At 52.6% G+C, this 20,320-nt stretch overlaps 1 protein-coding gene across 12 annotated transcripts in view; it reads left to right on the top strand.

Moving 5' to 3' along the window:
* EPB41L1 (erythrocyte membrane protein band 4.1 like 1) overlaps positions 1 to 20,320 on the top strand; it is a 121,229-nt gene that overhangs the window by 51,766 nt on the left and 49,143 nt on the right. For all 12 annotated transcript variants that reach the window (XM_032420114.1, XM_032420113.1, XM_032420111.1 and 9 more), the window contains 4 exons: positions 14,752 to 14,945; positions 15,997 to 16,161; positions 18,135 to 18,239; positions 18,828 to 18,870. In XM_032420114.1, the coding sequence (XP_032276005.1) occupies positions 14,766 to 14,945; positions 15,997 to 16,161; positions 18,135 to 18,239; positions 18,828 to 18,870 (493 nt within the window). In that variant the 5' untranslated portion in view covers positions 14,752 to 14,765. The remainder of the gene's footprint in view (positions 1 to 14,751; positions 14,946 to 15,996; positions 16,162 to 18,134; positions 18,240 to 18,827; positions 18,871 to 20,320) is intronic.

The following is a 20,320-nucleotide window of genomic DNA, read 5'->3' as shown; positions in this document are numbered from 1 at the left end:
TGAGGCTACTGCCTGGCAGAGCTACAGCCCCAGGAGGGTCCATGGGGACCTTGAGGGGCTGGACAAGGACTAGGAAGGAGTTCGGAAGATACTGGTCTCCTTGTTTGCCGCCAGCCACGGTCCTTGCCACCTCCCCCGCCCCACCTCTGAGAATGCACTGGGGGGGGAGAGGCACTACCACGTGATCCTGCCTTCACTTCTGGATCTGCATATCACCTCCTCTGCAAAGGTGGGAGTGTAAGAGGGCTGGATTGAGGACCTCTCGGGCTGTGTGGGGTCCGGCTGCTCCAACTCTCCCCGACCTCCCAGTATTAGGAGTCTTCCAGAATTAGCAGCCGTTGGGCCAGGTTGGGAGCTGGGGACGGGAATGGTGCCCCCAGAAGCTCCTGGAAGACAGTGCTGCCCGACCTGGACAAGGGTGTGGAGAATAGAGGCGGCTGTGTGCCCGCCTGCCCACCCATTCCTCCAGATGGAGCCTGCGGCAGAGGCAGCCTGTGCCAGTCTCCTCTCTGAGCCACTGTGGCCCAGAGAGGCGCTGCCAGCTCTGTGCAGGGAGGAAGCTGGCTTCTCCTGGCCAGCCTGAGGTCATGCCCGCCCGGCAGCCCCATGCACAGTCTTTTTTTTTTTTTTTTTAAAGATTTTATTTATTTATTTGACAGAGAGAGACAGCGAGAGCAGGAACACAAGCAGGGGGAGCGGGAGAGGGAGAAGCGGGCTTCCCGCCGAGCAGGGAGCCCGATGTGGGACTTGATCCCAGGACCCCAGGATCATGACCTGAGCCGAAGGCAGACGCTTAACGACTGAGCCACCCAGGCGCCCCCATGCACAGTCTTTGTGGCACGCAGAGCGTGGTCCCTTGAGGGGTACCTCAGGGCGGTCCTGGAGATCAGTGCAGGGGGCACTGTTACTATGAACGCCTTTCCTGGGCCATGTGACAGTTCCCGGGGCTCAGCTCTGGGAGCTTCAGGGAGATTTCATAGAACCTGCATGAGAATGATGCTTGGCCCCGAAGTCCTCACTTAGTAAATATTGAAAGCTTGAATGAGGCCTAGGGAGGAAGAATGACTTGTCCAAGGTCACATAGCAGCTGAGTGGGAGGGCCAGCACTAATGCACCCAGGTCTTCTATCCCTTGGTTTGAGGTTCTTGCCGCCCAAATGCCTGCTTGCCCATTGGTGTGGCTGTACCCTCCATGGGTCTCTGACAGGGGCTGGGCATTATAGCCTGGAGCCTGAGGCTACCCTTGGCGGGGGGGGGTCTCCCATTGGCCTCCCAGCTTGTGCCCCTAAAAGGTGAGGAGGAAAGGTCAGGCTGCCGCACAGATAGTGGGCCAGGGCTGAGGCAAGGGGCAGCCGGTAGCCCTTGACCTTGGGAGTATATGGAGCCAAGAGGATGCTGGATGCCCGGAGATATTCTGGGCCTGAGCCTCCCGAGAAAGTAGGTAGGGTCTCTTCACTGGACTGGCTGTGTTAGCTCCGACGTGGACCCCTCTGTGGGCCTCTCTGGGCTTCTGTGTCCCCATTGATTAAAAGGGGATAATAATCTCTACCTGGAGTAATATCAGTGATTACACAATCGGGATGATGGCATTTATTAAGCACTTACTGTGCGCCAGTGATTTGCATTATCTCGCAGCAACCCTGTCAGGTATTAGTCACGTTGTACAAGTGAGAAACTGCAGCTCAGAGAGGTTGTGTCACCTGCCCGCGGTTACACCGCTGGAAAGCTTGGGGCTGTCTGTGTCCAGAGCCCCCCTCTCTAGCGTGACGTTATGCCTGAGGCGGTGTCTGGGACTACCAGGTTGGGGTCCAGCAGGGCCACAGCCGGTATGCCAGGGCTGGTCCGGGTGGAGAGGTCTGTGTCGGGTCTGGTGAGACAGAGGTGGTTCTGTGGCCCAGATGCTCCTGTGGTCCAGAGGGATGGAGCAGAGGGGCACTAGCAAGGAGCCCTGAGAGAGGGCGTCGCCTTGGCCTTCTGCTTCCTGGCCAAGATCCCCTAGAAGTGGGGCTGCTCTGGGCTCCCTGCCCCCACTGGCTCTCAGGGAAGACTGGTTAGCACCCCTGCTCACCCAGCCCTACCCCTGCCGCATTTGATAGGACCCTAATAACCTGAAAACACAAGGGTGGGAATGCAGGGTACCAGCTGGGACTGGAAGGAGGAGGCCCTTATAGGGAGGGGACCTGAATCTCGGTGGATAGGGGCGGGTGGGAGAGGGCTGGCACTGCTTCCTGTGTGGGCGGGAGTCTTGGGGATAAGAATAGTAATGCCAGCATTTACCGAGCACCTACTACATGCCAGCACTGTTCTAAGGGCTTACCCATAAACTCATACCATCTTCACAAAACCTGGTGAGGTAGGAATGCTTCTTCCCATTTTACAGATTGAGGGAACTGAGGCTTACAGGCGAGGGAAAGACAGTTGCTCAGGGTCACATGGCTAGGTCATGGGGGAGCCCTGATTTCAATCCGGGCGCTGTGGGCCAGAGCCACGTTCCCGATGGCCATGCCGGCAGCCTAGTGTCTTCTCAGAGGTCCTACTCGGTTTTGTGCAATTTGAAAAATATTCTCTGGGTACACCTCCTGCAGGCCCCGTGTTGCCTCTGAGGAAACATCCCTCTCTTCAAGGGGCTCACAGTCTAGCTGGAGAGGCACAGGCAGGACACGGGGAGGGTAAAGAGCGAGCTGTTCATATGCTAAGCATGGATTCCTATTTTGGTGATAAGGGAAGGCTTCCAGGAGCCTTTGCGCTGGGCACCAAAGGCCAAGTAGAATTTCAGTGGCTGTGAGGGAAGGGTCCCCACTCCCCCAGGTCAGAGGGGAAGGAAGTAGGGATGCCTTTGAAGAAGAGTGGGTCTGGTACGCTTGGGGCAGGTAGGGCGGGGGGCTGGGTGCACTGGGAGGTGACTCAGAAAGCCGGTTTGGGTGTGGGTCTTTGGCAAGGCTCTGGAATCCACCAGGCCTAAGCTCTAGTCACAGCTCCACTGTGTACCAGCCACGTGCCCTCGGGCCCATCATTTAGCCGGCCTGAGCCTCAGTTTCTTCATCTGTAAAGTAGGGATAAGCACACCTGTCTTGTGGAGACCACGTGTGGTGGTAGTTACGTAAAGGGCCTAGCGCAGTGCCGGCACATCCCAGGGCGTCAGGAAACATGACTGCTCTCTCCCTTCAGTCTCTCTCAAATGTCAGGCTAAGGTATTTCCGCTTGACAGGAGCCCGGAGGCTCCGGGAGCCTTGGTAGGTCTGCACGGGGCATGCATGCACTGGGGCATGACAGAAGTGTTTGGGAAGGTCCCTTTGGCAACTGCAAGAACCACAAGGAAGGGAGGGGCTGCAGCCTTGCAGGAGAAACGTCAGCCCCGTGGACTTGGAGGGCAGGGGAGGGAGGAAGGTTGACAGTACACTAAGATATCCTCTCATGTGGTGGGGGACTCAGCCGGTGGAGGGGGGGCAGGCCGCAGGGGTCATGAATTTGGTTTGGGGCCTCATGAGCTTAAGATGAAGGACTGTCTCCCTTCAGTCATTCTGAAGGTTGCCTGGCATCTTTTTGTGCATCTGGCTTTTTTTTTTTTTTTTCCTTTTGAATAATTTCCTTTGGATGAATCCCCATCAGAGCTTCCTGTATAATAGCAGTAAATTGGGACTAAGTGCCCAACAATAGGAAGATGATTGAGAACGTTTTGGAACATCCAGTGGTTAAAATAATATACAGCCGTGAACAGCCACAGAAATACTTATTCTTTGCAGCGTATGGAGCTGTGCACTTGAGAAACTCCTTTGAATCCTTTATTCATTTCATGTCTGCGTGACCGAGCTGGGACAGGGGTTAGATTCTTCCCAGTGCACGAAGAGAGATTCAGGTTAGGTTCTAATCTGCTTGAGGGCAGGGTTCATGTTTTATTCATTGTTCTATTCTCAGCATATAGCTCAATGATTTGCAAATGCTTATCTGGTGAAAGAATTGATTGAAGGAACAAAGCAGAGGGGAGTTGGCTTGTCCAAGGTCACCCTGGCTGTAAGACCCATGACCTGGTCTCCTCATCCCTACCTGCCACATGCTTACTCACCACTGAGTAGCTGGGGGGGGGGGGGGGGGGGGGGGTAGGGTGGAGGGGTTCCTAGCCAAGGGCTTGGGACCTACACAGACCAGGGCTTAAGTCTACTTTCTGTCCTGAGCTGCCAGGCTTTGGCAAATTGATCTTTTAAGCCAAACTTACCCCATCAGTAATGTGGCCAGTCCAAGTATCTGCTTTTAGGGTTGTTGTCAAGATTAAGTGATTTCGGGCATGTAAAACTCTTAGCACCATAACTAGCACATAGTAAAGCACCCATGAATATTAGCTGTGATGATAATGATATAATAATGATTTCTGATACAATTAATGTTAAATGGAAAAAAAAAACCCATAAAGTTAGGAGCACTCAGATTGAAGGAGTGTAGAATTAGGTATGACCATAGATAACAGATTGGGAGAGAACAGGCAGAAACAGAGTTACAGCAGGTTCGATGGGAGGTCAGTAAGACTGATCAAAACAGATCTTTTTTTTTTTTTTTTTTTTTAAGATTTTTATTTATTTGACAGAGAGAGAACAAGTCGGGGGGAGGGGTAGAGGAAGAGGGAGAAGCAGACTCCCCACTGAGCAGGGAGCCTGACATGGGGCTCCATCCCAGGACCCTAGGATCATGACCCGAGCCGAAGGCAGACGCTTAACTGACTGAGCCACCCAGGCACCCCCAAAACAGATCTTTTAAAAACACTTTATATTTGCCGTATTTTTATTTTTATGTTTTTAAAGATTTTATTTATTTGAAAGAGAGAGAAAGCGAGAGACAGAGCACAAGCGGAGGGGGAGGGGCAGAGGGAGAGGGAGAAGCAGACTCCCCGCTGAGCAGGGAGCCGGACATGGGGCTCCACATGGAGCTCAATCCCAGGACCCTGGGATCATGATCTCAGCTGAAGGCAGCCGCTTAACTGACTGAGCTGCCCAAGTGCCCCAGTCCTGTAATTTGTTTTTAAAGGGGTAAATCCTGGGGTGCCTGGGTGGCTCAGTTGGTTAAGCGTCCGACTTGGTTTGGGCTCAGGTCATGATCTCAGGGTCCTGAGATGGAGCGCTGCATTGGCAGGCTCTGCGCTCAGCAGGGAGTCTGCTTGAGATGCTCTCCCTCTGCCCCTCCCCCCACTCACTTGCATGCGTGCTTTCTCTCAAATAAATAAATAAATCCAAAGGGGTAAATCTTAGTTAATTTGGTCAGGGCCCTGTTGAGGGCCCTGTTGATGGACATTTAAAGTTGTTCCCAATTTTACTCCATTCTAAATAATGCTGACAATGAACTCTAATAGTGTTTGGACAATTAAAGAAAATGAAATGAAAGGGGGAGTCAGAAATTGAGACCATGAGGGTTGCCCCAGGGAGGTCTGCAGGTCTGCTGCTCCCCGTCCCAGCTTCTCAGTGGAACTGAGGGGGGCAAGGACCTGAGGGGCCTGGCTTGCTTGGAGGAGACCCTGTCTCTGTCACCCTCCAAGGGTGAGGATGTCCCAGGGAAACCCCTTCTGTCGCTGATCCAGTATGGAGCTCACCTGTGAAACTTCCAAATTCTCTTTGGATGCTAGAAGCTGCTGCCTGGGTCATGCTGCTGTGTACACCCTGAGTGTCCTTGGACAAATTCTTTGCCTTCTCTGGACCTCACTTAGCCCATCTGTGTGGTGGTGACAGCCTTACTGATGAGAACCATTGTTGCCACTTACTGAGTGTCCTCTGTATGGCGACATGGCGTCAGAGGGAGCGTCACATGCATTTTCTCGTTTTTTCCTCACGAAATGCCTTTGAGGCGTAGGGGGTGTTATTCTCATTTTACATGCTCAAACTGGCTCTCGGTGAGGTTAAGTAACTTGCCCAAGGTCCTCAAGCCAGGATTCAAACTCTGGTCCAAAGCCTGTGTTCATAAGTGCTGTTCCACGTTCCCTCTCCCCAGCTGCTGATCGGTGAGGGCCAAGCGAGATGATGATTATAAAAGGATTCTTTAGATTGTAAAGCACCCCACATGTGGGAGGGGTTGGTACTGCTGTTATTATTTCTACATCCAGAGCAACGGTAGCTTTGGTTACATGGTTGACAGCAAGTTGGAGGTTGTGGGATGTAGCAGGATTGAGGGGGAAGAGCACAGGACCGTCAGCCAGCAGATCTGGGTCCTCATTCTGGCTCCACTTGAACTGACTAGCTTCGTGACCTTGGCCAGCCAAGCTGGCCTAGGGAATAAGCCCACCTGCCCTGTGTGGCCCTTGTCCAGCTCACTGCCTGGAGTTCAGAGGATGCCCCGCTGGGGGTGTCTCTGGCTGCCTCTGCAGTCATCCGTGTGGTCCAAGCAGGAGGTATTTCTCCTTTCTGATGCCGTTACTCTGCAGTTCTGGGCATGTCCTGTGGTCCCCCAGCCCACAACTGCACATCAACCTGTGGCTCTGTGGTGGCACGTGAAACCTTTGGGCAGGAAGCCAGTGCTGGTGGGTGGCAGCCTCATCACGTTGCTTGGTTTTATTTAATGAGGTGCCCCTGGGCACCGCAAGCCTCTGACAAATCGCCATCTCCCCATTGCCGCGTACAGAGCTGATCAGCGGTACCAACCACTGCATGCCCAGCTCCCCGCCTCTGTCGGGGGCTCCTGGGCCTCGGCCGGGAGGGTGGCACCCGGCCCCAGAGGCGGCTCTCTCAGCCTGCGCCCTCCTCCCTCGTGGCGGGCGGGTATTTCATTCACGTCCAGCCCGAGATCGTCGCTCCAGGAAGTGAATGTTCTGTACTGGGGAAATCCCGATGGGAAGTAGCATCATCTCCAGAGGGGAAGAATAAGTCTTAATAGGCTCGCTCTCTCTGTGTTTTTCTTTTCATTCTTCTCTTTTTCTTTTCTGATTCCAAAAGTAATACATGTTCATAGTAGAAAAACGATGAAACCTGGAGAACCTCCGAAAAAGCCGAAAGAAAAGTCTGTAATTCTTTCTCCAAGGGAATGCTATTGTTCACATTTCAGCCTTGAGACCCATGCTAACGATGAGGATATTTAATATTTCTCGAGCACTCACGGTAGGTTTTGACATGTGTTAAGTGCCTTATGGGCATGATCTGGTTCGATTTTCACAGTAACCCTGTGAAATAGGCAAGATGATCATCATGAATTTTACAGATCAAGACACTGAGGCACAGAGAGGTTAAGAGACTTGTTCACGGTCTCCTTGTCGCCCCGTTTGTCCCTAACCACTAGGTGATACTGCCTTTTTCCGATTTCTCCTACCCTCCCTCTCTAATTCATATATCTGTTTAGTGTATCAGTCTGATTCTGGCAGAAAACAGAATTCCACTCAGATGCTTACGCTGAGGAGATGTTAATAAAGGTGTGGGCAGGATTAAGGGAACCCACAGGAGTACCCCACGAAATAACAGTTGACAGAAGCTGTTTCCTCCCTTTCGCAGAGGGAGGGAACAGTGTTACCAGAACTCACTGATAGCTGGGTCTGTGCAAGGAGCTGACACAGAGGGGCTCAGCCACCCAGAACCACAGAGAGGGAAATTGGAAAGACGTTTCCCAACTTCTCTCTCCTTCCACCCTTGAACCGGTGCCTCCCAATGGCCAAACCCAACCAGAAGTCAGCAGGCAAGAGAGCTCAGACCAAGGGACAGTCCAGGGGTCAGCCTCCCGCTTCTTTGAACAGGGCATGAATCTGGAGGTGCGAATGGAGACTAACAGCCCAGGAGATGTGGTTGGAAGGGGATGGGGGAGATGTGCCCCCTGATTTCAGGGAAAGAAAGAAGAGTTTTCTTGGTAACTGTGATTACTGAAAATATCATTCAAAACAGAAGAGTCTCACTTGCTGCCTGGCATTCTCTTGGTGTTTCGGTGTCTTCCACACCCTGTCCATTTCTCTCTCTCTCTTTGTTCCTTCCTTCCATTAGTTCCTCCGTGGTTCAGAATTCCCAAGAATGCCTGGGTAAAAGTTGCCAGTGTGCAAGATTTAGAAGAGAGCCTTACTGGCTAGGGAGTCATTATCATGACCGTGGACACACAGGGCTGTATGTGCCCCCATGTTGTCCCACTGCTGTTCACATGCTTGTGAAGACATGCTTCTGGTATACACAAGCGTCTCCCTAAAATATATGACTTCAACTTTTGTATCTCAGAGTTCTTTCATTCTCTGTAATGTCCTTTATCTACGTGGCCCTGCTCTGAGCTGGTAGGATAGGGGCTCTCATCCCTGTTTGGCAGATGAGGAAGCCGATGCTCAGAAGGGGGAAGTGACTTGCCCAAGGCCCATCAGATAGGAGGTGACAGAACTGAAGCAAGACACGGTGGTCCTGATTCTTTAGCCTGACCTGGGGCGTAACCTCATAACCCTGAGATCCTGACCTGAGCTGAAATCCAGAGTCAGACGCCTGAGTGAGCCATCCAAGTGCCCCACAATAGTCCCCATTCTGAATTCAGTTCTTCCTAGTGTATTTGCCTTTCACTCTTGGGAAATTTTTCCTTAGCCAGCCTCACCCCTTGGACAAATAAATACAACCCCCCACCCCCACCCCCCAGCCTTCCCAGGCTGCTGAAATGCCCTGTAGCGGGATGGACTTTGGAGTCAGAGACACTTAGCACAGCCTTATGACTTTGGGCATACAGCATGCCTCTTTTGGCTTGTGTGTCTCATCAGTAAAATAAGGGTGATAATATCGGGAGTTTGGATGGAAAAGTCAAGTGCTTAAGGTCTGATATGTCATCAGGACACACTGGTTGGCTGGTAGCCAGAAAGGCTCCCAAGGTGAATGCAGCCCAGGTCTCTGTCCCCAGCTGAGTGGACTTAAAACTTGTCTTGTTGGTGTTTTATCCACCCATCATGCATGTGTTTGTCCATTTGTCCATCTACCCATCCTCCTGACACCAGACCCCCTGGGTTTGAATTCTGGCACTGTCATGAACTAGTGTATGATCTCAGGCAAATTCCTTAACTTCTCAGTGCTCCAATTCCTTCTTTTACAAAATAGAGATAATAAAAGTACCTATTCTAGGTTATTGTGAAAGTTAAGTGAGTTAATCGACCTAAAGTGCTTAGACCAGTGCTGGGCAAATAGCAGACTCTACAAGTGTTAGCTTTGTTGGTATTTATCAAGAATTGCGCTAAGTCCTGGGGATAATGGCAGATGAGCGGATAACATTTCGTCTTTATGGAATTTCTGTTCCAGAGGAATAGACATAAATAAGTAAAAAGAAATGTTTCACTTGTGATAGTTACTATGAAAAAAAAAAACACCCCAGCATGGTTGCATAATGGGTACAGAGTTTCTGTTTGGGGTAATGAAACATTTTGGAAATAGAAGGTGGCTATTGTTGCACAAGGTTGTGAATGTAATTAACATCATGGAATAGTTACACTTAAAAATGGTTAAAATGGCAAAAACCAAACCAAACCAAACCCAAAACCCAGCATGCTGTCACCAAAAAAAATTAAGGGGAAAGACTCATTTTATTTATTTTTATTTTTTTGAAAGATTTTGTTTATTTATTTATTTATTTATTTATTTAGAGCGCATGAGCAGGGGGAGGGGCAGAGGGAGAAGGGAGAAAGAATCTCAAGCAGACTCTGTGCTGAGTGTGGAGCCCAACGCAGGGCTCAATCTAATGACCTTGAGATCACGACCTGAGCCAAAATCAAGAGTTGGACGCTCAACTGACTGAGCCACTCAGGCGCCCCAGAAGAAAGACCCATTTTAGACAGGCGGGTCAAGGGGTGCATGGATTAAGGTCTGAAGGGTGAGAGAGGGGACAAGCCCACTGTCCACACGGAGGGACCATTAGGGCAAAGACAGGCTCACCGTGATGGTGGGGGCTGATGCCACGGCCCTAAGCAGGGACCTTTAACTTTGGTAAGGAGTTTTTGTTTTATTTTGATGGTAAGTCATTGGAGGTTTTAAGGAGGGCATCCGAGAAAATGGACAGCATAGGGAATGTAGCCGATGGTACTGGAATAGTGTCGTATGGTGACCGATGGTCGCTACGCTGGTGGTGCACATAGTGAGGTGTAGACTTGTCCATTCACTATGTTGTGTAATGGAAACTAATGTAGCATTGTGTGTCAACTATACTTGAATTACAAAAAATAAAGAGAGCATCCAGTTGGACTTTTGGAAAAATCCATGTGGCGTCCAGTTGGACTTTTGGAAAGATCCATGTGGCAGTTCTGAAGAGAATAAACCCTAGGAGGCCCGGGCGGCCACAGAGAATCCACGAAGGAGGCCGGGCAGCCATGTGGGCATGGCTTGACAGTGGCTGGGACATGGGCAGTGGCTGTGGGATGGAGAAAAAGAACAAAGCCAAGGTACTGGATTCAGAGGTGCTGATTCATGCTAACCCTGGCTGTAGGGCCTGATGTATAAACCAGCTGATTCATGTTTAATGAGTTGGTGCAACGTCAGGCCAAGTGGATATTGCGTCGCCCGGGTTAGGACATTCTCTGGCAGCAGGCCACCCAGATGGACAGCCATGGTGCCCCCGGAGAGGGGAGCCAGGGGAGCCAGCCGGTGCTTGCCGTGCTCAAGAGCATCAGACGCCGACAGCCTTCTGGACTGGTCTCAGCCAGACAGGGCTGACAGCGCTGTTGTGGGCACCGTCAGCATTCACTTCTCCGGCTGACCTTTCTCTCTCCGAATCCTGTGCGTTGGGTTTTCATATGGTCATGCCATCAGTCTGGCCTTGCTGGGCTCTGGCGCTTGGCGCATCTCCTTCTCCATCCGTTCTGGGCTGGCGCTTCTGAACTCCTGGTTCTCAGACCACTCCCCGCTGCAGCTCCTCGGGACTGTTTGTAAGTATAGACCCTCTCAGCGCTGTTTTATTGGGTACATACCATGTTAAGTGCTCTCTCTAGGTTATTTTCCTGACTCTCTACCACCACCCTCAGAAGGAGGGGGGAGTATCTCCATTTTATAGATGAGGTGACTGAGGTTCAGAGCATTGAAGTCACTTGCCCACGGTCACAGAGTGAGCCACTGGTGGCACTCGGCTTTGGGTCTGGGTCTGACTGACCTAGGTCTGCCCCCCACCCTGCCCTGGTGCCCCTGTGAGGAGTCCACAAGAAGCCGGTGTGTGTAGTCCCTGACCGTGGGCCTGGCCCCCAGCAGCACTCCATGTTGGGAGTCTTGCCCTTTCTAGCAGAGTAACACTTGTGACTCTTGCAAGGCCGTCTGCTCCACCCCCAGTTCACTCACTTCTCCCCTTCTCCAACCTGCTCCACCTGCCAGGCTCTTTGGAGCTCACCTTTATAGGCTTCTTGTTCTGAGGTATCAGGATGTCAGGGTCTCCTGTCCGTCCTCTGCACGGGCCTACTTGTTCCCGTCTCTGGACATTTGCCCACACAGTGACTCAGTGACTCCACCCCCTCCCCACTCCCTACCCTATAAGCCCTTCTTTGGGTACTCTAGGTCGTACTCCTGATCACCAACTCCCCAGAACCTTCTAGAGGCTAAAACGTACACCAGCAAATCTAAATCACATCCTGCCTGGGTATTTAACCATTTTCTGGGTGAGCATTATCCTCCCATGTTGCAGTGAGCTCCAAGGAACCAGCATGTGTTTCCCCTGGGGCCCCTGCAGCGCCCATCTGGCCAGGCTGCCCAGCGGCTCCCTCAGTCTCTGCTGACCTGGGCCCAGGCAGAACTGTGCCCACGTGACTGGCTCTGGCAGAACCCAAGGCCAGGTTCTTGGCTTGCTTTCGGTGGCCTAGAGAGAAAACCATACTGTTATGCCTGGACTTGTGAAATCAAGAAGGATCTCATCATAGGTTTAAAATAATAATAATAATAATAATGTTATTTTTCTTTTAAATTCATAAAAATTTTTTGGGGTGCCTGGGTGGCGCAGTCAATTAGGCATGCAACTCTTGATTTTGGCTCAGGTCATGATCTCGGGGTCATGAGATTGAGCCCCATGTCAGGCTCTGAGCTCGGCAGTGAGTCTGCTAGAGATTCTCCCTCTCTCTCTGACCCTCCCCCTGTGCTCACTCTAGCATGCGCTTGCTCTCTCTCAGTGAATAAATAAATCTTTTAAGAAAATAAATTCATGGGCGCCTGGGTGGCTCAGTTGGTTAAGCGACTGCCTTCGGCTCAGGTCATGATCCTGGAGTCCCGGGATCGAGTCCCACATCGGGCTCCCTGCTCGGCGGGGAGTCTGCTTCTCCCTCTGACCCTCCTCCCTCTCATGCTCTCTGTCTCTCATTCTCTCTCTCGCAAATAAATAAAATCTTTAAAAAAAAAAAAAAGAAAAATTCATAAACATTTTAAGTTCAATCAGACTTTATCTCCTCATCCTGTCACACCAAGCCCTGTGCATTGGAAGATTTTATTTTTTAACCTCTCATTTTTTTTAATCAAGAAATCTCCTAGTAGAAAAATTGAGAACGACAGTTAAACAGAAGAAAAAATAACCTGTACTCGTGCCATCTAGAAACGACTACAATTAATACTTTGTTGAATATTCTGTATCCGTGCATATGTGTTAATCAAAGTAGGGTCAGTCTCTACAAGCTGTTGTGTATGGAGCTTTTCATTCAGGTATTTCTTTTATGTCATCCTTTTTAACGCTCTAGAAAGGATGAGCCATCGTTTCTGTCACCAGGCCCTGGCCGTGGGGTTCCTTGGTGGCTCAGGCTGCCTCTTTGGCTTCCAGCCTGGACCTGAGTGCTTTCTCCTTCCAGTTGGTTCTGTTCAAGTTTGCTTGAGGCAGCAAAGTGCGGTGGGAAGCAGAACACCGACAGATTAGTCTGTGGATCCTTTTTTATTTTTTTAAAGCGAAATTAAGTGGGCATTCATTTTAAGGGTTCTTCTTATAGACCTTCTCTAGTATAATGGCTGATGTCCTCAGGTGCAGGCCTTGAGGAGATGCAGACCCAGGCAGACAGGTGTCCCTCAGACCCTACGAGACCGAGAGCTCCCCTGGAGCTGCTCCTGGTGCTTCGTGTCCTGGCCCAGAGTCGGCATCTGGGGTCACGGAAGTGACAGAGAGCCTTTATTTAACTATGGCTTTAAGTCAAACCATAAAGTCCGAGGTAATGACATGAGTGGAAAGCATTTCTGGGGGTGAGGCCGTGTGATCAAGGCCTTCTCTTCCTCCTCATCTTACTTCTTAATAGCAGCATCAGGAACAAGAAACCCTTTCATTTGTGCCTCGAGCTCTGGCTTACAAAGTGTGACCTGTTCAGGGGCCTGCAGTTCTTGTGTGGCCTAGCGGGGCACTCAGGGTCCTTGGCTTGCTGGCCAGTGGCCTTCACTTGGGGCTGGGCTGGTGCCGCCTGGAATGCTGGGAGAGAAACTGAAGGAGACCAGGGGAGTGGGGGGTAAGGGCTTGGAGCATGTGCGTAGCACAAGGTGGAGCTGGTGTCCGTCTGTCTGTTTGCTCATTGGAGGCCTCCCGTGGTGAAGGGGTTGGGAAGGGACCTGCCAGGTCTAGTCTGGATCTTTCTCATTTAATATAATGGATTTAGAGGGAGGCTGTGGGCTCAGGGGTGGGGGTTCCTGCCCATTTCCCTGTTCCTCTGGTTTTAGCTCCAAACTTATTTATTTATTTATTTATTTTTTTGGATCCACTCTGACTGGGGTCCAGAATAGGTGCTTTTGCACCCCCTTTAAAAAAAACCCAATTTGTGATTGTGTGTATTTAGAATTATAGAAGTAATTCCAAAGCATATAAAGTAAAAAATGAAGTTCCCTTTCTTCGCCCACCCCATGGAACGCCCTCTTTTTCCTCTATCCATTTCTCAGTTATGAAGCTGTCTGAACAGTTTGGTCAGTATCCTTTCAGATCTTTTACTACACATGTATAAACACAAAGAGGTATTGCTGAGGTTTTGTTTTGTTTTTTTAAATATAAAAATGGAGACATGCCATTCTTTCTCCTTTCTTCTCCTTGCATTTTGCTTATACCAACAGAATGGCTGGGCACTAGGTCCCTGATTCTCTGAAATCTCATTTCCTGCTCCAAGGGGAAAAGGGTAAGAGTAGCCTGTCCCAGAGATAATTTCTCTAAGTCCCATGCTTTGTGGGTGAGTCCTAGTGTGGTGAAGTGACTGCCTTGTGTGTGGCAGACCCGGGGCCCACGTCCAGGTGTCCTGACTTACATCATCAGGGCTCTGCGTGTTTTTAATAGTGCCCTCCTGTCTTATCCCTGTAGATCCATTCTGTCAACATCCCTGTGAAGATAGCGGTTCAAGCTTGGGGCATGAAGAGCCTTGCTCAGAGTCAGTGCTGGAAGGGCCCGGAGCCCAGGGCTCTTTTGGTTGAGTTCAGTTTATCCAGAGTTTATTGAACGGCTACTGTGTGCCTGGTGCTGGGGTTGGAGAGACAGCCCAGCTGAGGTCCTGCCCCGAGGGGGCCACTGACTGTCCTTTGTGCTCCTTTGTGCAGAGTGGGGCTCCCTGGGGAGACTCTCATTGTCCCGAGGAGGGTCCCCATTCCAGAACTGGGCGAGAGACTGGAGGAGTCCCTGAAGAGTTCTATGGTCGCAAGAGTGGGAGGGGGTCTGTGACTTGGGCTGCCTCCAGTAACCCCTGACTTCTGCTCTCTCCCTACCCCTACTTCCTCTGTCCCTCCCTCCCTCCCTCTTTCCTCTCTCCGTGGCTCTTTGTCCATTTGTGTCCATCTGTCTCTCTCCGCATGTGGTTCCTGTCCCCTTCGCTTTGTCCTGTCACACCATCGTTGCCCCTCCCCCCCATCATGTGCTCTCCTTCATGCTAATGCAGGCGTGCTGGTCACCATGACAACAGAGACAGGCCCCGATTCTGAGGTGAAGAAGGCTCAGGAGGAGGCCCCACAGCAGCCCGAGGCAGCCGCCGCTGCGACGACCCCTGTGACCCCCGCAGGCCACGGCGGCCACCTGGAGGCCAACTCCAATGAGAAGCACCCGCCGCAGCAGGACACTCGGCCTGCTGGACAGGTGTGTGCCTGAGAGCATGGGCATCCCTCTCCCTGCCCAGCCGTCATCCAGGGCCAGTTCTTAGTGGGGAGGGAAGCCGGAAACAGATTTATTACTGACTCGTTACGTGCCGAGCTCTGTGCTGGGGGCATTGTGGTCACTTTTATATTTAATTCTCCCAAACCTACGGAGAGTGATATATATATATATTTATATTTTAATTAAGTTAGCGCAATGCCCAGCGTGGGGCTTGAACTCACGACCCTGAGATCAAGAGTCACATGCTCTGCTGACTGAGCCAGCCAGGCGCCTCTATGAGAGTGATACTAATTTCCCCATTTTACACTTGGGGAAACAGCGGCTCAGCAGATGAAGTGAGTTACCCAAAGTCACATTGCTATCCAGTGACAGATGGAAATAAAATCTAGATCTGATTCCCAAAACCTGGTTCTTTCAACCTTATTTTCCTACCCCCTGAACCTGCCCATTCTAGCCTGGCAAACCCAGTATGACCCCAGAGCAAAATGCATCACCCTAAATTAGGGACAAGGGACTTGCTGAATCATCTAGCTGTCCAGTTCACACCTCCCTTCCTTCAGGACAGGCCGAGAGGGCGGGGACTTGGCCAAGGTCGTTGAGGACACTGGTGGCAGTTAGGACTAGCTGGCAGGGCTCTGACCTCCCTTCCCTCCGTTAGATCAGTCCACCAGCTCTCCGCCTCATGCTAGACCAGTGACAGACCGATAAGGGGGAGGCCAGATGGATGCTCTGAGAACTCACACGCCACTTTGGGGAGCTAGGGCAGCTCTGGATGCTTCCTGCCTGCCGAGGCTGTCCCCCTGAAGAAGTGGCCCCTTCCATGAGCCCACCCTGTTGCACACAGAAGCTCTGGTTCTCCTCCTATATCTACCAACCGGAGACGCCGGTCACCCTGGGGGTCGTGGAGGGCCGTGGCTCTCATTTTGGAGACCATCTTAGCCCCAGCTGCTGCATCCTTACTGGGTCTTCATTTGGTTGAAAGGCTGTGGTCTCAAGTTCACTGACCAGACTTTTCCCCCTGTTGGACCTACAGAGCCTAGACATGGAGGAGAAGGGGTATGGGGAGGCTGATGGCCTGTCAGAGAGGACCACGCCCAGCAGAGCCCAGAAATCACCCCAGAAGATTGCCAAGAAGTACAAGAGTGCCATCTGCCGAGTCACTCTGCTCGATGCCTCCGAGTACGAGTGTGAGGTGGAGGTAGGGAGCACCCCCCACCACAGGCCCGGTCCCCAGCCGCCTGGCCCCAGAGCCAGGGCAGGCTTCTGTGTGCGCTCAGCCTGGGCCAAGCCAGAGAGCGTCCGTTCTTCCTGGAGGCCTGGACCGACTGCGGCATCCTGGAGAGATGACCTGGCGGCCCTCCTTTGTACAGATGGTGGCACTGAGGCCTGGGGAGGGCTGTTACGATTGCAAATAGAATTAGACGAGGCGCAGGGTTGGCGCCAGGAAAAGGTTTCTCAGGGGGGGCTGTACCTTGGCAAGGAGTCACCGTCCCAGGGCTGATCTCTAGCGCGGTAGGCCTTACGGACTGGGCTCTTCAGTCTCACCTAGCAGACGCTGGTGTTTCAACTAGAATTGTTTTTATGTTTTTATTGGGCGGAGAGAGGGGTCTTCCCTTGTGAAGGGAATGCCCCTGTCCAGGTCAGCAGGACAAACTGGTCACTTAAGGGTTTCATGGTATGGGTGTCCCCCCCAGGCATAGAGAGGCAGCCCATTGGAAGGCCTCCGTCACCCGGGCCACGTAGAAATCCCGTGGCATGATCCTGTCCCACCGTGGGTAGCAGGGGCAGACACCTCCTGTCTGGGGTCAGACCCCTGGCCCCACATTTGCTGTCTCCCTTTCCTATATAGGCTAGGACTCCCACCCTAATTCTGAGCTCTCACTCATCCCCTTAGAGGGTCCATCCTGGTCTGGGCACCATTCCTGGCCCTCTCCATGTGTATGGAAGGGTCCAGAGGGTGGCCTTCCCTAAGAGTTATAGGAACCACCTCTCTCTCTCCCTGGTGCCCCTGCCTCCCCCGCCACCCCGGTCTTAAGGGATATGACTTATTTCTGGGCCCTGGCAGGTTGGGCCCCTCTTCTCTGCAGAGTTGGGTTGGTTTTGTTTTTGTTTTTTTAATGTCTGTTTCTTCTATAGAAGGATTTCAAGGTGAACATCTTGCCTACTCCTAGGCAAAAGGAAGGGATATCTGTTCTCTCCTACCCACACCAGCCCCAAGATGCTGTTGCAGCTTGCCCCAGGAGAGCGTAGAGGGTTTGGCTGAGGCCAGGTCCATTCTCTCTGAAGGACTCTTCCAGCCTCAGGAATCCCTTGGCTTCCCAAAGCTGCTCTCCACAGTTAGGCCTGGTCCTAGTGCCTGGTGACCGAGCCAGACCTTGCAGAAACCTCACCCTCTCTCTGGAGTCCCACCCTCTTTGGACAGTGACTGCTTCACGTTCCCCCAGCCTGTGGTCCCTTTATTGGTGCTCATCTTCACACCTGTGGGTTTGGAGTACCCAGCCAGGTTCTGGGCTTTGTCCTTCCGAATCCTCAGGCCCACATGGTGGTTCAGAGAGGTACTGAGCCTGGTTGTCTGGGAGCGGTGGGAAAAGGTGGCTGTAATGTTGCTTCCAGCTGAGGCTCATCTAGGCCCCAGGAGCCCCTATAAAAACCTTACTTACTGCCCAGGCAGGAGGTGGCACTCTGGGCTGGGCTGCCCTGGATTTCACTCAGACTTCGTGTAAGGGGAGGGCCAGGGAAGGAGAGTCACACTGTGACCCTGAGTCCTGAGCCCTTCCCTTGTCCCCTGCCCACGTCCCTCATCTTTCAGGTGGCTTTTCTCTCCCTCTTACACTCAAGCTTAGACTTTTGGTTTTCTGCTCCCTGGGTCAAAGTTAACCTCCTTCTCTTAATCTCTGTGAAGGAAGGGGAATCGGTCACCCCCCACCCCTCCTCCCCAAAGTAGGTTTAAGGTCTAGGAGGACCCCAGCAGGGCTTGGCAGAAGGCAGCTGGTGAGCTGGGCATTAGTGTCACCTAGGATCTGGTGGGGCTCGGAGAGCAGGGCGAGGTGGGTGGCAGGAGGGCTGAGATCCTCTTTAGACGCCCGGAGACTCTTGGGGGTTTCAGGTGGTCCCAGTGGAGCCCCCCCGGGGTGTGTCCCAGCCTTACAGCCTCTCTGCTCCCCTCTTCAGAAACACGGCCGGGGCCAGGTGCTGTTTGACCTGGTCTGTGAGCACCTCAACCTCCTGGAGAAGGACTACTTCGGCCTGACCTTCTGTGACGCCGACAGTCAGAAGGTATCTGTGGTGGGGGGCAGGGTTGGCAGGGGAGGCCTGCTGTCGGGGAGACCTCTTGTCTTAGGCCCCCCTAGTCCTGACTGCATCCCACGCTTTCCGTCGGTCCTCAGATCCTCATTAGGCACCTTCTGTTTGCACATAGCCAAGGTTCAGCCAGCCCTATCTATCTCAATTCTCTGTCTCTACCCCTCCCACCTAGACCTTTCTTGGCGACCTGCCAGTCACCCCCCAGATGGGTGTCTGGAGAGCCACAGCCTGGCTTCCTGGGGGAACTGAGACACTTACTGCAGCGCCTCTTTTCCACCCCTCGGGAGAACCCTGTCTGGGTTTCCTCCTTCCCACTGGTCCCACTGCAGCTGCCCACCCAGCTGCCTCAGGGCGGTGCCAGCCCCAGGCCCAGGGCCCCAAACCCTGTGGGGAATCCTGGCCTCGGTCCCTCCCAGCTCCAGAGGGCCTGGACAGCTCAGCCTGAGAAGGGTGTTCCCTGCCAGGGGCTGTGGACAGGCTATTTTGGGATGTCTCTGTCTCATAGCCCTATCTGGCCCTCTCCTCCATCTTCCCTCTAAAGAACCCTGTCTTCTCTTTCAGAACTGGCTGGACCCCTCCAAGGAAATCAAGAAGCAGATCCGGAGTGAGTGGCCTGTTGTGGTTGGGAATGTTGTGGAAGGGAGGGTGGGGGCTCCAGGCTGCAGGAGCCCCAGTTGTGCTCTTCCCTCTTCCTTGGGAAGTGCATTCGGACCCATGAGTTCACTTGCTCTGCACAGCAGATCTGGGGGAAGGCAGGGCATTGTCTTCTAAATGAAAACCTGAAGCAGGGACAAGAGAAATGACCATCTAGAGTCACATAGCAGATTAGGAGACGAATCGTAGATGCATTCAGGATGGCAGCTCTAGAAGGGACCTGCAGAATCATCTAGGACAAGGGGACATATTGATGGCCTGCAGACAGCCTCCTTCCTGTCCAATGGGTGTAGACTTCTGTGATCGGTGACCCTTGACTCAGCTCGGAATCCTCTTCCGCACAGCACTGCAGACCACTGCCCACAGATAGGAGTTAACACGTTAGGGAAAAGCAAGGCCTGTGCTGGTCTGAGTCATCTTCTCTATTTAACGATGGGGTGACTACAGGTCCAGAGAGAGGCGGTTGCTTACCTAAAGTCACAGAGTGAACTATTGGCCAAGCCAGATCTTTAGCCTTGGCCTCCCAACACCATCCTGCTCTCTTTTCAAGGCCTGGAGTGAAGAGACAACCTGTCCTTTCTGGCCCAGAGAGGAAAGGCATATTGCGAGGGGTGGAGCAGCCTTCTAATGGCAGAAGGGGGGAGGTAGGTGGCCTGAGCCAGGGGGCATATAGTGGGTGGAGACCTGGAGCCTAGAAGCAGACATGCCTCCACTGGGAGCCCCTCCCCCTTGGCTGTGCTTGGACTCCCTGGTCCCCGGGGCTGGAAAGCAGAGCCTGTTGCCATGACAACAGGCAGCTGGGCCCAGGGATGCTAGCTGACTCTCCGGGAGGGGCTGGAGGGATTCTTCCTGGAGGCTCCTGTCAGTTGAAGACAAAGAGGCAGGCACACAGACAGAGCCCGCTCCTCTGGGCCTGACAGGGTCCTAGACCTGGCCTTCGGGCTGTTCCTAGGAGTCGCAGCCCAGCTGGGAAGCCCACCTCTCATGCCTGAAAGAATTGGAACACATACAGGCAGCTGAGTGTGCAGTTTGAGGAGGACTGGGAGCTTGGGAAGGAGAAGCAGACAGCAGAATCCTTGGAGCTCAGCATCTTTCCCCAGAGCAGGGAGTTGGTCCCCCATCTCTGCGGCCCCGGCCAGCACAGCCCGGGCGTGGGGAATGGTTGCTGCTTGTGGCCACCTCCACTCACGGAGGAGCAGGCCTGACCCCCTTCAGCAGAGCCACAGTCTCCGTCCCTACCCCTGGGACTTCTACCCATTCATCTTTGTTCTGCCTTCTGGGGCCCTATGGAACAATTTTTTTTTAAGATTTTATTTTTAAGTAATCTCTACACCCAGCGTGGGGCTCAAACCCACAACCCCGAGATCCAGAGTCACATGTTTCACTGACTGAGCCAGCCG

Source organism: Phoca vitulina, unplaced genomic scaffold (assembly GCF_004348235.1).
Source record: "Phoca vitulina isolate PV1807 unplaced genomic scaffold, GSC_HSeal_1.0 scaffold22, whole genome shotgun sequence".
Classification (NCBI taxonomy): Eukaryota; Metazoa; Chordata; class Mammalia; order Carnivora; family Phocidae; genus Phoca; species Phoca vitulina.
The sequence above is the reverse complement of the archived record's forward strand: the minus strand, read 5'-3'. Positions and strand labels throughout refer to the sequence as shown.